This window comes from Egretta garzetta, unplaced genomic scaffold, assembly GCF_000687185.1.
Source record: "Egretta garzetta isolate BGI_Z169 unplaced genomic scaffold, ASM68718v1 scaffold287, whole genome shotgun sequence".
Classification (NCBI taxonomy): domain Eukaryota; kingdom Metazoa; phylum Chordata; class Aves; order Pelecaniformes; family Ardeidae; genus Egretta; species Egretta garzetta.
The window spans coordinates 12,998,433-13,013,271 of record NW_009260435.1 but is presented as its reverse complement, the minus strand read 5'-3'; the positions used below and the strand labels follow the sequence as shown (position 1 = coordinate 13,013,271).

General features: G+C 44.1%; 1 protein-coding gene across 1 annotated transcript in view; it reads left to right on the top strand.

Annotated features, from left to right (window-relative positions):
* The first annotated feature begins 9,455 nt into the window (after positions 1–9,455).
* HOMER2 (homer scaffold protein 2) overlaps positions 9,456–14,839 on the top strand; it is a 35,101-nt gene continuing 29,717 nt past the window's right edge. The window contains 1 exon segment of the mRNA XM_035899563.1: positions 9,456–9,695. Within this exon segment, the coding sequence (XP_035755456.1) occupies positions 9,456–9,695 (240 nt within the window).

Below are 14,839 nucleotides of genomic sequence, written 5' to 3'. Positions count from 1 at the left end.
GGTCATATATCCTCTGACGCTTAATATCTTCATTTTTTAAATAAATACCAAATAGCGCATACAACCTCAAAGTATCCCCAGCCTCCTGCCACACAGAAGGCGTAGTGCAAGGATTAATAGTGCAAGGATTAATAATAATGAAGACTCCACTAGCATGCTGAATGATTTTCCTGCTGGTTTACAAATGCAGAATAAATTACACTCTTCCTCCAACATTACGCTTACATTGTTTTCTCCTCTTTGATCTTTTCTCACCAATGCTAACTCCAGGTGTGTATGGTGTCTGATGTGGGGCGAGGAGGCCCAGGAGCGACTGGGGCTGCTGGCACCTCATCTCCCCCAGCAAGGCCAGTGCTGGGGGCTCCTGGGCAGCGCCTGCTGGGCGGCCGAGGGCTCTGAGGAATGCTGCCTTGTGTTTTTGGATGGTGCTCGAAGAGCTTGACGCAGTTCAGACCCATACACTGGCTCCTTATTTCTCCTTTGTAAAACCAACCAACCCCTGTGGTGTTCTACCTGCGCATCAGGAAATCCACAGTGGCACAGAGCGGCAGAGCTGTGGTTCTGTTCAGGGCGGTTGGGCTGCTCCGACAGCAGCAGAAGCCAGTATGTGCCACGTGGGGTGAGCTGAGGGTTTCCTGCGCATGGGTACCCCTGGGCCGGCTCAGCCCTGCACACCCCACTGTAATGAGCTCCTGTGGGGTCCCTCCTGCTCGAGCGTCCCTGTGCTGTGGCAGAGGGTCTGGCTGAGAGCTTTCCAGAACAGCCCTCAACACGCAAAATGCCAGGCTGGTGCATGCTGGCGCTTCATTCTTCCTAAACACCAGCTGCATGGGGTAGATTTTGGTGCACGCACAGCGGTCTGTGAGCTGGAGCCCAGGGAACTGTATGTGCCTGGGGTTTGTGCCGGGGTGGGCACTGCTGGCACCCGGCAGGGCGCAGGGGGAGGCTGCTCTCCCTCTCCTACAGACTCGTGCTCTCTACTCCAAGATTTACACTGTCAATTTACAATGGCAATCTCTCGCTGAAATATTACAATGCAAACATTGTGCCACGGAGGAGGCTGTGCTAAAAGCATTAACTCTACTGGAGCTGGGGTGAGCCCAGAGGATCTAATTTTTAGCTGATCCAGAGAAACAGGAAGGCTTTGGGGGTCTGTCTGTACACTCATGCAGCCTCATTTGTCAGCAAGGGTAGGAGAAGTGCTGGGGGTAAACACAGTACAAGTATTTTTTTTCAGTTTAATAGGGTTTGAGGTTAGCCCTGTGCAAACAGCAGGCCATGTAAACATTACCGGGGTGCAAATTAATGGATCTTCTTCCAATGTCTTCTCGGGAAAAATCTCTGAAATAATCACAGGAACACCGCTGGTTTCTCACACACATGCATTAACTTGGTTTTTTTTCTAATAAATAACCTTACCTGTGGAGGATTAGTTCAGGGTCCTCTCAGTTTCTGTCACTTGCGTACGAGTGTTTATTCACCGTATCTTGAAAGGTTAATAGCCATCTGGAGATAGCCCAAAAATAAAGTGTGAGCTTTTTCACTGCCCACATTAAGCCTTTTAATTTGTATATTGACTTCGTAAAGGCATAATGGTATTGTGAGACCTCACAGATGTTACAATGATTTTCATACCAAGGGCTTTTGTCCTCAAGATTTATTCTTTTGGACTTACTCAGCTGCAAATCAAAAATGAGTTTAATTAACATCTGTGCTTTTAACAGAAAATTCCTCTTTAGCTAGGTAGGTGGTTTTTTTCTTAATTTTTTTTCTGTCTGAGTAACTGGAACTCTTATGTTTCCTACAAATGCAAGAAGCACTTTTGCTAATTACATTCTGTCTGTTGAAATAATAATGCCAGTAAAAGAAGGGAGCTGAAAAGATGGATTTTTTTCATGAATTTCATGTATTTCTGCAGGTGAGTTGGTATGAAATCTAGCATAAAGTGGGCACCAGAGACTCATGACTCTGGTTATTTGAATGAGTTGCCTGACCTTGCCCTCGATTAATGCTGCTGCCACATTCAGCACTTCTTTTCAGCCTCGTCCCAGGGAGATTGGTCTCCCTGCAAAATAGGTGTTTCAGCAGTCTAAAGACTGAAAAGAAGGACTTTAAGTAAATTATATTTTAAAAATACCTGCGTATCTTTCTTGTTTTCTCTTTTTTTAGGGACAGTGTAATTTCTGTCCTACTAGTCTGGGTTTTTCAGAAGTTGTTCCCTGTACCTGGTCCATGTACCAGCAGTTCCACCCTGCAGCAGGGAACACCACCCAGGAGTGCAGGGCTTGGCTACCAGAGTACCAACAAATACAGTTTAAGGGGTGCCTGCATATTTTGTTTTTATAGAGATAAAACAAGAGCAAAAACCGAGTGCTGTTGTCCCCTGCTGGCCCAGCCCATTGCTCTGGCCAGCTCTCCCATCCCTTGCGTACAACAGGTATTAAGGCCTCCATCTTCTTTGCGCTCACCCTTCCTGCCCGGTATTGCTCAGGGTTGCTTTTCCGTCCTTCCAAGTAATTTTTGCTATAGAAATACCTGCATGAGGAGGGCTGTTTGCATTGCAGGAGAAATAGGAGCTGCCCAGGTCTGTGGAGCTGAGCAGCTCTGGGCAGACCCGCATCCGGCCGCCAGGGCTTGGCTGCAGGGGGGCGGTTTGCAGGGCTGGCATCCTCTCCCACCTTCCTCCACATCCTGTCAGAGCCATTGTTAAAACCACCGATAGCTTCTCTCTGGTCTGTAAAGACTGTTAATTTTTACAATAGTCTTTTTTGTGGAGTGGTGAATATTAAGCTGTTGATTTAGCCTTTTAAATTCACATAGTCAAAAACTTCCCTGGGTAGAAGATCTGGTATAAAACTGCCCTGCAATGATAGCGATAGCAAAGCTACAGGGAGGAAATGAGGCGATTTAATTTTATTTCCAGGCTTGCTGCTGGCTCTGTTATCCCGGGATGCCATCTCACTCTCGCTGGCTGATTCCTCAGGTGTAAAATGGAGCCATTACCCACCTGCTTGCTTCCCGCTATGAGTTTTGCACCCTTGCAAGTTGAAGCAGGCTCTTCACTTCTGCTGGTTGCATACGCTGGCAGGGAGCACCAGAACCTGCCTGTCACAGCTGATGAGATCTGAATGACCTGGATTAATTAGCATATGGCAATTTGGGTCGGGAGCAAGCTGCCTGCCATCGTAATGCCATTTTGCCGCTACCACATCTGTAAAATGGGAATGTTTAGTGTTCGCCTCTCCCCAGCTCTGCTTATTGCCCGTGCTGACTGGGCCCAGCCTGCTGTCTTGGTCCCTGACCCCAGCCATGAACTGGGCAGTGGTGGACATTGAGGTTATGGTATCTCAGGGAGTTGGGCTGAGACAGCTGAATTTGCTTTTTTTGTGGTGAGCATTAAGGGGGATGCACTGGTCTTGACTGGAGTGCATGTGGTGAGGCAAGGAGGGGCCCTCCGACTTTGTCCTCAGCCATCATTAAGAAGCTAATTTGTGTGGTTGTCCGCTTCCTGCAAAGATTTGATCCAAGATGGGATGAGCCTTCAATATATAGAGGTAACAGGCTGGAGGGTAGTGGACTGTCTCTTTTGCTTTGAGCAAAGATCAATTTTGTGTATGAACTGCAACCGGTGTGCTAATTACCATGTGCAACACCATGAACCCTAACTTGTCCCCACAGCATTTATGTCCTTAATCGGAGGTCTGCCTTCACTTGGATTTTGGTGTTTTGGGGAGAGGGGTTGGTTGTTTTTTGAAGTTTGAGATGTGCGTGTGTGAACAGGTGAGTGGTGTTACAGGTCAATGGAACAGTATTTTCACACGTAATTTTTAGGCGTCATCACTTGCCTGGACTTTCATCGAGATGAGTATTTCAAATATGAGAAAAATCTCCATCCATGAACTCGGGAACTGTCGTACAACAGTAAAACCTAGAAAGGCAAGGCAGGAGCAGCCTGGCAGGGCAGCTGCACACCCTGAGGTGTCGTGACCCCCTCCATGTCCCCTGAAGGGGGACGTTTGGTGGCTTCTGGGGTCTTGGAGGAGTGACTGGAGAGCTTGCTGCTTTCAAGGGGCAGGATATATTTACTCTGTTCTGTTCGGGACCAAAGGCACGAGTTTGCCTCACTAATGTGCTCTTAGCCTTTGGAGCTGTGCGTGCATTTCTGAGCAGTCAGAGGCGCAGATAACGTGCAGCAGCTTTGGGAGCTGGCAGCATTACCGTCCCGCTTTTGCAGAGGAGTTGGGAGGGGCTGTTGGGTGGCCGGGTGGGAGAGCCGTGCAGGCCCAGCAATGTTGCTTGTTTTTGAATTGTTATAAATAAATATAATGGCAGTCCAAACTACATTATATGTGAAGATAGACATAAAGGATTTGTTCCTTTTATTGCACTGTCGGGCAGTAGTAGCAGTGTTCAATCCAAATAACTATTGACACCAAGTTTATCATGTTGTGTTTAACAAATAAGTTTTTTTTGTATCGTGACCAGCGATGGGGGTATCTCACAATGTAGGATTTTGCATTCGTACCTGCTCTTCTTTCTTGAAAGATCCTCATTATCTGATACTTGCTATAGCAAATCACTGCAGATCAGCTGGCGCTGTCAGGTAGCATAAACCTCAGCGTGTGCCTGACGCTGGCCTGTAGCAGGAAGCACCACGTTCCAAAAACTCTCTGCTGACACACTGTCTGTAGGCATGTGTGTTCTCCACCAAATGGCAGCTATATGAGGACATGTTCTTTTAAAAAATAGATTTATTCCAATTGGTAAATTAGGCAGTTAATGCAAAGCTGTCTAGTATTAGTGTGGGGAGAGCACGAATAATCCTGTCCTGTAAACTAGGAATTCTTAGCCCACAAATTCCACGTGATGGGTTAATGAAAGTTTTAGCAAAATGTGCAAGCAGTGGTTTTGCCTCTGGTGGAGTATCAGAGCTCCTGCCACAAATACATTTGATGTTCCAGATCCTACAACAAGTAAAGGAGCTGCTTTGTTTTATTTACTGCCCGATCAGCACATCCACACGATGTGCACTGGACACTTTGCACATTTAAAAGAACTCGGCTGCTGATCCCGCAGGCACTCACATGCGTCACTGTGGTGTATTTACTACCAAAAAAGATTGCTCCAATACAGAAGTGTTCACATCACCAGTGCCTTGTTCGGAGCTGGCTCCATGTGGCCCCACGCGTGGCTGGGGTCCAGGGGCAGGGGCTCATCCAGATGCCTGCTGGTCACTCGGCTACTGTGCTGCATCTTCATCAGCCACTAATATCCCACAGCCCTTACGGTGCTGGCTGCCAGTCAGCAAAGGTTCTTTAACAGCTGAAGTGATTTAAATCACTGGTTGTGCTCATGATTCAAATGATAAACACGGAACTTTGGATTAAATAATTTGAACTTTTCCTAAGCAAGTGCTCATTCGCGTTGATTAGGAAGAGTAATAGAAAACATATGGCTTGCAGCTAGTCACACACTTGTAAAATTTGGCATGGTTGTTTATTAACCAGTAAGTGATACTGTATCTCACACAGCTGTGGATGCAGTTAGTTAGCTCCAGAATCTTGGGTTTTGCCTTTTGAATTAATCAGAAAAGGTTTATGACATACTTCTACATTAATGGAGAATGATTGGGTTTTTACTCGAGATTTGTCTCATATGACACAAGGATGGAAATTAGAAGTCAACTAAAATGCATACAACCATGACTTGAAAATGGCAATCATATTTATAAAGCATGCTGCCCATATTTAATAAAAAAAGTTTATCAAAGTGCGTTTTCTGTCTCAATCTGCATTATTGAACAAAGAACTATTAGCTATAATTTAGGTCTCCATTTGCTGCTTTTCAAGCAGCTTTACTCTAAACAGTGGATGTTACTGTCACATTGATTTTTAAACAGGTTTTTTTTTTTAAAGAGTATTTAATCAATCATTAACAACTTTGGTTAAAATTCATGAGATTTTAAACATTAATAAATTCTGTTTGTCTTCTGATTTACGAGCCCGCAGCCCGGCTGGCAGCGCCACGGCTCCCTGCCTCTCCGGGCAAACTGGCAGTGTCACGTAACCACCGGCTTGCAGGGGCTGAAACGGTGCAGGAGGTGCGGCAGGAATTTCAAGTTAGCTTCACTGTTGTTTTAAGCATAAAACTTGGTAAATCTCTGATAGAATGAGAAGGGAAGAAACCTGGGAAAACAAAGTCATTCCTCTGTCAGTAACGTGCTTTCTTGAATGTCAGAAGCTGCAAGTGAGTAATGCAGAATAATCCTCCTCAGTCTGGAGCTCTGTAAGGCCATGATAAGTGTGTTAGAAGTGTCTAATTCAGCGTTTCATTTGAAAATTGAGTGCCACGGTTCTATAATAAGTCACCTATGTGTGCTTCACTGGTCAAAGGAGTTTGGGATGCAATGAAGGAGGATATTTCTTCCCCATGTTAAAAGCTGCACCACTGGAGTTTGTCAACACTGTTGGCTTTGCCGACCTGCTATGCTGTGAGGGGAAGGGTGGTGGCACCAGCTCCCAGTGCCGGGGGTGCTGGCTCATGGGCCCTGCTGATGGGTTTGGGCTCTTTGGGGTAACAGCTGAGCACAGACCTGCACTGGATTCGGCAGCAGGGAATGTGGCAGGGCAGGCATGGCCGCAGAAATGCATCTTCTTTTCTTAATTATTATGAGCCAACACTAGGAAATCCTTCCAGGAGGTTGTGTCCTGGGGGGGGGGGCTTCGCCTGCTCCAGGGGGTTAAAAATCAGTCCTGGGGCCTTCCTGCCTTGTAGAGCCACCTATGGCAGAAAGGTCAGAGGCACACGTGGAGAGCAACCAACTGGCCTTTCCAAATTTGAGTCTTAGCAATAGGTCAACAGCTCATTTAACTTGAATGAGTTAAAATGCTTAGGTTTACATATCACCTTTCCTTTTTCTTTTTTTTTAATAATTTATCAACTACCACACTATCACTGTGAGTGATAGGGCTGCTGTTTGCACCCAGGAAGACAAAACGCACTTTTTTTTTTGGTTTAATAATCATAAGGATTAGAAACATAGTCAGGTTTTGCCTTTGCTCTTTAATAAAAGCCCCACATGAATGGATAGATGGCTATCTCAAGCCCTGAGCTTCATTATCCATTAATTTATCCACTTGGATGCATGTGTACGGCTCCTGTTGACAGCAGTAGCTGCTATGAGACTCCTGAAAAAATGAAGCTAGGTAGTTTTTCCTTTTCGTTCTACTTTTATTATCTCCAGATTTACTTTATATGCTTACTGCTCCTGCTGCAGAGAGGCCAGGCATAGTTTTAACAGTGTTTTCTGGTATTGTTAAGATGAGTTAACAGAGTTAAAGTTGTTTGTGGCATAGGTTTGCATGGAGGAAACTTCTGAAAGTTTAGACTGCAATACATAGGTCATTTTCCATTGGCAAAAACACATATTAATAGAATCCACTAAAAATATAGAGCATAGTAAAAGGCAAAATAAATTCAAAATTATTCTTCACTCCAGGAAAGTGCGTGTTTTTAGAGTGAAAGAGTAAGCAGCTTGGGGGAAACTTCCCTTCCCTGCATTCCTTATTGCAAAATACACAACCTTTGTGGGCATTACGCTGCTAATCCTGCTTCGGGACATGGTTTAGTGGTGGGATGGCAGTGTTAGGTTAATGGTCGGACCTAAATGATTCTATGATTCTATAATTCTATGATGGAAATATTTAAAAAATGTTACAGAGACCTGCCCTGTCTTTCCTCCCAGCTGAGGACGGCATCAATTTTAGCGTGTGAAATGAGAGTCAGGTTCAGTGGGTTACTGATAAGGAATTGCTGAAGCAAATGCTACTCTTTCAGAGCTATAACACGACAGTCCCATTGTAATTTCAATTTATTTCATTTAAGTGTTTTACAGGGTTCAGCACAGCTGTCCAGCCAGAAACCTGCGTGGCAGCCCCTGGAAAAATGCGAAACTTTGCATATGTCTTGCAAGGAGAAAACCACTGTTTCCTTTTCTCCCTCCCGAGGCCTTGCTGGGCTTTGCAAGCCTACGCCTTCTTTCCTGAGCTAATTCAACGCTTAAATCACTTAATCTGTTTGATATTCATAAATTTACTCCCTTCAATTTTAATTTAACTGCAATGGTCAAGATCACGTGTGATGTTTGATGTGGTTCCTCCATACAATACCTGAAGTTGTTGTGTTCTAAAAATGCACAGGCGGGTATACAAGGAGATGAAGATTATAGAAATCTTAACAAAAACATAGTTCCAAAACTATGGGACTGAGAATAATAGAAGAGAATTATTTATATGAATAGGAAAGAATAGCATATGAGAGCGAGATCTCTCTCTGGCCTTTCACCTCCCTCTTTTCATTTGCTTTGTGCCAAATTCAGCCTGGCAGCCTTTTCAGCTTCCATGTGGTAAACATTTTTGGGTGGTAACTCTATTGTACTACAACTGTTTTTGAATCCTGCCATAATTCTGTCAAGTGTAACTATTAATGATATAATGTTTTGTATGTGATAAGAATATATTGAGCAGTACACTTAATACAGACCATTATATACTGTAGGTTTTAAGAAATAAAAGCATAAAAATGTATATAAAAGCACACTAGAGCTTGATTTGTGGTTCACTTCTAAACTTGGATTAAAGGTATAGATGGAAGGGAATTTAGTTTTGTGGCCTTTAAGTTAGCCTTTATTCTGATCTTCAACCTAGATGACTTTGTGCGTGTCACGTTTTGTTCTTTTGGTCCTGCATATTCTCTGCTTTTATGTGCGATTTTCATTGTCATGTGTTGAAGGTAAAACGAAACCCCTCCACTGTGTGCACAATTTTCTTGATGAGAAAAAACATCTGAGGAGGGCTGGTGTTTAGGAACGGAGTGTCAGGTTGGTACCTCATCCACTGAGAGTTGAACTGAAAGGCAATATATGTCAACACGAGGTTTTGGTTGTGTTTCTTTTCCCCCTCACTCCCCAGGGTGGTAGACTGGTTTTGCATCTGATGAAATTTTCATGCACATCCACAGAACAGTGGGATTCTAAGGATAGAGATTAATATTTCAGTAATTATACCATGCCTGTAGGTTGCTGGAGTCCTCGGTGCACCACAGAGGAACCCTGGCTGTAGGTAGCGGTTCATAGGATTGCATGGCAGGAGGAAATCCAGCCGTGGGGGGCTTGTTGTTGCTGTTGGCAAAATGTGTGGATGGGGAAAGAAAGAATGCATGTGAGTGTCCTTTCCTGGAAGTAAGTATTTTGAGGAAAAGGTGGGTGCTGAGTTAGTATAACATGGGGAGAAAAAAGCCAAGTGCCTCCTGGGCTATAGCAGTAACTTTAGGGTGCTCAATGTCACTTTAGCGATGCCAAGGAGAGGTACCTGAGGCTGGACCATGGCTCAGCAGTGTCCCTGCTCTGCCTTTTCACTTGGGGGATTGCCAGGCACTCTCTGTCTTGTGCTTTCAACATGCCTGGTCAAGGCTGGGCTTCTGGGACATTTCATCTTCCGCAGACTCATGCATCCATTTCTCCTGTCCCTCCCTATTCCAGAGAACAGCCCATCTTCACCACCAGAGCCCATGTCTTCCAAATTGACCCCAGCACGAAGAAGAACTGGGTTCCCGCAAGCAAGCAGGCTGTAACTGTTTCCTACTTCTATGACAGCACGAGAAACAGCTATCGGATTATCAGTGTGGATGGAGCCAAGGTAGGAGGCGGATGGTACCCCGGCGTGTTTACTGTGCTGAGAGGATCGTGACTGTCAGCTCTGGCTGAAGATAGACGTAGATGGGCTACATTAAGAACTTAAGTTCATAAATAATCACTTTTTTATACAATCCATTGTGGACACCCGTAGTCATAATTGGAGAAAAAAGTAGGGCACCTTAAAAGTGATTTTGCCAAACTTAATTGATTGTATCTCTGACTAGTTTAACTTCATGATCTTAACGAGCCAAGAGCTTTAAGTGCCCAAACTGAATCTGTAGCACAGTATCTAAACCCAGCACCCATATTAGGTAGATAAGGCTGAGGCCTCTTTGGTGAAAAAATACTCTGTTTAAAGGGAACGAGGAGACAGATATGTGCAGACTAGAGCTTTTAATGTAAATGCCAACTGCATATTCACTTTTGCCTGGTTGAACTGTTTACAGGTTAGCACTTAATTTTCTTCAGCTTTCGCACTGGAGTTCATCAGCCTTAGGTGACAAATTAGGTGTGAAGACTTACCTCCCCTCCTTGCTCTTTTTTCTTACTTTGTTTTATGTTACCAGATAGTGTGCTGATGTGTTTCCTGTAAGAATCCTGACCAGTTGGGTTGAATGGGTTGCTCAGACAACTGTTTTAATTACATACTAGATTTATCCCTCTGATTAGTCCCTCCAAAGTCACTTGTAAAATGACTGCTTTTTGCTTAGCAGACCCCAATCAGAGGTGTAAGTTAAAACATTTCACTCATGTATGAAAATCACCGGTCATTTCTGCCAAAGCACAAACCACAGGGTAATGAGACAAGTTTACAGCCTGTTTATCTGTGTTTCTGTTGGGTGAGGATGTTAGTATATCACTGTCCTGAGAGAGAGAGATCGCAGAAATCATCCCTGAATAAGCTTTTCTATTTGTCATGCCTGTTTCACGTACTTGTTTTTCCAAACATCTCCTGTGCTATATTTGGTTATATATTGGCTTATAAATCAGCCGTACTTCCTGCTTAAATTGATGGTAATGTTTCATTGACATCGATACAACATTAATATATCACCATCATTATGCTGTTTGTGCCGATGTGTTCATTTCCAGAAACGCCAGCTAACGCCCCTGGCTGCCTCGGTTTGCAGTCGGTGCACACAGTCCCTGCAACTTGCTGGGGAAAGCTGAGCACCCCAAAATTTGCTCACACCCCATGGGTGCTCCTGCTCCTGCTTGGGCAAAGCTCCTGCTGGTGGTAGTGGGCTGTTGGCTTTACAAACCTGGGCGACCATGACCAAGCCCAAACTGCTGTACTCGCAGCAGTGAGTCGCTTGATTTGTGAATGTGCATGCATGCATTAAGACCAATTAATTAAAAGAAAGTAATTACTGTATGTGGCAGGGGGAGGCTGCAGGGGTGGCATATGCCCACAGCCAGAGGTCCTGCCCAGAACCGCAAAGTGTGTGCTGAGAACAAGATGGGCATCCAAGCTTGGCTTTGTAATCTGTCCAAAAGACATTCAGAAGGAACCGCCCCTCTGTTTTAGCATGTCCCAGAAGAAGGTGAGCTTTCCATGATTAAAGTTCTCCCCTGGGGCTTCCTGAGCAAGAATCAATTGCTGGCCACATGAATTCTTCCTCTTGTATTGAACCTTTGCTGATTAAGGAACAGGTTGAGAAGAGATGCTGCCTTCATGCTCGCCTCTAGAGTTACCCTGCCTTTCTGTTTTAAGAGTGCTGATTTGGAAAAAGAAAGGTGTTTATACCCCATTAAGTTAAAAGTTGCTTTTCTCCCTCAAACAACTATTGTTTAGTGTTTTGACCTACTTTTCCAGCCAAAAATGAAACTGGGTAGGACTGTGAGGAGGAATATAGACAGGATCGGTTGGTATTGTCCTGCTTTCTGTACATCTCACTTATTAGAATAAAGTCTTCCGTGTGTTGGCAAATACCAGATGGATTAGCATCACGGCGTCACTGCGGGCAGAAGTTATCTCTGTTTTAAAGACAAAAAAGCTGAAGCTCAAGTAAATTAAGGGACTCGGCCCTAGAAAGAAGGTGGTGACAAAGGACGTGTATCTCTTACAACTCTCCATCCTTGTCTGAGCTGCAAAGGGGCTGTTCGAACAGTTTATTTTAGACAAACATATACAATGCACATTGGTTTGCAGAGAAATCTCACCCAAATTGAACTTGTATGCAGCTGTTGGATTAATTTTGTTTTGTTTTTTTACCTTATGTTGACATTATATAGTCATAAATATAATATAAATAAATAAAAATATTTTAAAGTGATCAAGAATACAGGGCACTTCATTTAAACATTGTTTGTTGCCTGGCTGCATAAGCTTTATTTTACTTTTAGCAACGTATGGCTCTGGGCAGGGTGTTGAATTGCAAGTATGGAGCAGCATAGGGCTGCTGAAACCTGTTAGTGCTGCTGTCGTGCCGAGCATGGGGAAGGCCACGTAATGTCAACCCGATGAGTATTTAGTTTCCTTCCGATGCACCACCAGCCCGATGGGCTGTGATTCTCGCAGGAGTGGCTTCCTCAGGCTGCTGCTGTCGCCGAAGGTCCGGACCCTGTCCCCTGTCCTTCAGCCCCAGCCTCTCTTCTCCCAGAAGACACAGTCTGTCCCCTTCTCCTTCCTGGCAGGCCCCTGTTCCTTTTCCCCAAACACCCGGGGTGCAGGAGGGTGAGGAAGGGTGCTGCAGGGCAGAGTGGAGCGGGAGGATTTAGGAGTGGGGGAGATGAAGGGAACCGCTGAGCCCATGTGTTTAAAGGCGTAAATACTGGGAACTCATTTTGTGAGCACGGCTGGCAGAGGGGCAGGGAGTTGCTTGGCTCTGCTGCCTGGCACAGTAGGATGCTGCCTTCAGGTTCTTACCAGTTTGCCAAGTGTTAGGGAAGGACAGAAAGGCCTGGCTGGGACACGTGGAGGTGGTGAAGGTGGACGTTGCAGCAAAGAGGAAAATGGGACAGAAAAGGGAGTAGGGTAAAGGTAGGGAACAGAGTGAAGTCAAGGGAGCTTAACTCTTCCCTTGCAGAGGGGTATGCAAGAGGCTCATGCTGAAAACCAGGAGTCGGATATGATGGAGGGCAGCCAGGTGAGAGCGTGCGCCTTCCAGGGTGCTGGGTTTGTTCCAAATCCTCCCAGCCCAATGACGGAAAACCCCATTGAAACACTTGGGGAGTCAAGCACTGAAAAGTGGAGACCCTAGATTCGAAACAGCTTGTATCACTTTAATTCCTCGTGTTTGCAAAGCTGGAAGAGAGCAGGTATTACAGTCCCTGCATCTTTCACAGAAAAACAGGTGCTGTGGACAACAGCTTACAATTTATAGCAAAAGATTTTGTAGATACCATACAAGTATGCACTGGATGACCTTAACCAAGATACCATTACCAAACAAGGGAATAGATTAGTATATCTTTTAATTACATTATAATTGATTTGCATGTTGTCGAGGAGGTAATTTCATCATGATGTTTTAAGAAGTTTCTAGCCAGAGGCTGTTTAAACTTCAGTATAATGAGTGCTGGAGGAAATGATAAAGTAAAATGCAAGGGCACACACCGATTTAGAGTTAATGAGGCAGCCAAGAGACTTCACCATTTGAAAGTGCCCAGCATTGTGGGCAGAAGTCAACCCTGCTGAAAAATGACAAAATATGGTGATGATGCAGGGAGAACATGAACTCATAAGCACCCGGTTGCTGTGTGGTGTGTGGGGAAAGCCACACGCAGGGCTCCTCATTAAAAGTGACCTACATTATTCTGCCTTTCAGAGGCGAAAAGAAAGTTTGAAAGCGTGAAAATTACTCAGGCCGATATCCTCCGTCATCCTCTGGAATAATGCATGGTAGTGCCCGGGTTGGTGGGTATGTTTATTTCTTATAAATTGGAAATACATGTTATCCAAGCAATATAGACAAGGGGGAAAAGATGAGAAACTTGGTTCTGTGTAGAATTTGAGAAGGAAACGTCATCCCTCAGAAACAAGGTTCTGTCCTCATTTTCAGATGCTCAGATGTTGTATTTCTACAGAACCTGTGATTGCAACAGCATCATTTTTGTCTTTTGAGAAATAAGTTGTTAATAAGGAACATAAAACTATCTTAAAAATTAATAGCCAACAATAAAGTGTATAGTGAGACATTCTGAGACAGCAGCAGCAAAGAAAAGTGACACAGCAAGAGTCATCTCATGCCAGTCCTCAGTCGTCGCTGGGAGATGCTTAAACAGATGACTAGAAAAAATGAAAATCAGGGTTAAAAAGATGAATAGATTGCAAGAGTAATTTTGATACAGAAACAAATTATACAGAAGCAAAGACTTTGTGTTTCAGAGAAAAAAAAATGTTGGCTGACGCTCATTCCCAGTTGCTAGATCATTTAAAAGAGTTTATTACCTGACAATTACCTTGAATATTGAAGATCAGCAGCTAAGTTGGGCATGAGTGTGTGAAAGTATTGAAGAGAGAACCAGAAAAATCACTGTGCTGGGAAAGCAAAATCATTGGGTCTATTTCCAAAGTAAATTGCAATTAGTAAGAATAAGAATACAGGCGAAATTTTGCCAATCAGTATTCACATAATGTTCCCCAAAGTGAATACAGTATATTATATAGCATGATGAAGCTGTTTTGATTAAGTGGCACATATGCCTTTATAATGGGATCTATCAGTGAGTGTCACAGCAAGAACGGACAGTATGATTTCCAGAGCAGAAAGAAGTTGACAGGGACAGTGCCCCAGCAGCAGAGATTTAGGGAGGTAAGAAAGGTTGATGTGTAAAGCTGCTAATATTTGATGTATTTCTGGCTGCTTCAGTTCCTGTACCAGTCCTAATTGCTACCTAATTTAATAGCTGCCCACCTCTTTATGACCACATTTTTTTGTTCTCACGACTGGAGGCAGGCGTCCTCAGCACACAGAGAGGAAATTCGAAGTTCTTCCAGTGCTGTGCTCAGAGACTCAAAACAAATCATTTTCTTTGCCCATGGAAATGATATTATTTTAAGACATAGTTGTTAAAAATATCCTAGAGTATTTTGCCAAAAGGTGACTCTTAGATTTAAGAAGCTTTCCTTTCACAGGAAAAAAATTGCAGGGTATGGTAGCACAGATGAAATGCCTTCATCTGGTTAGTTCTTTGTGCTCT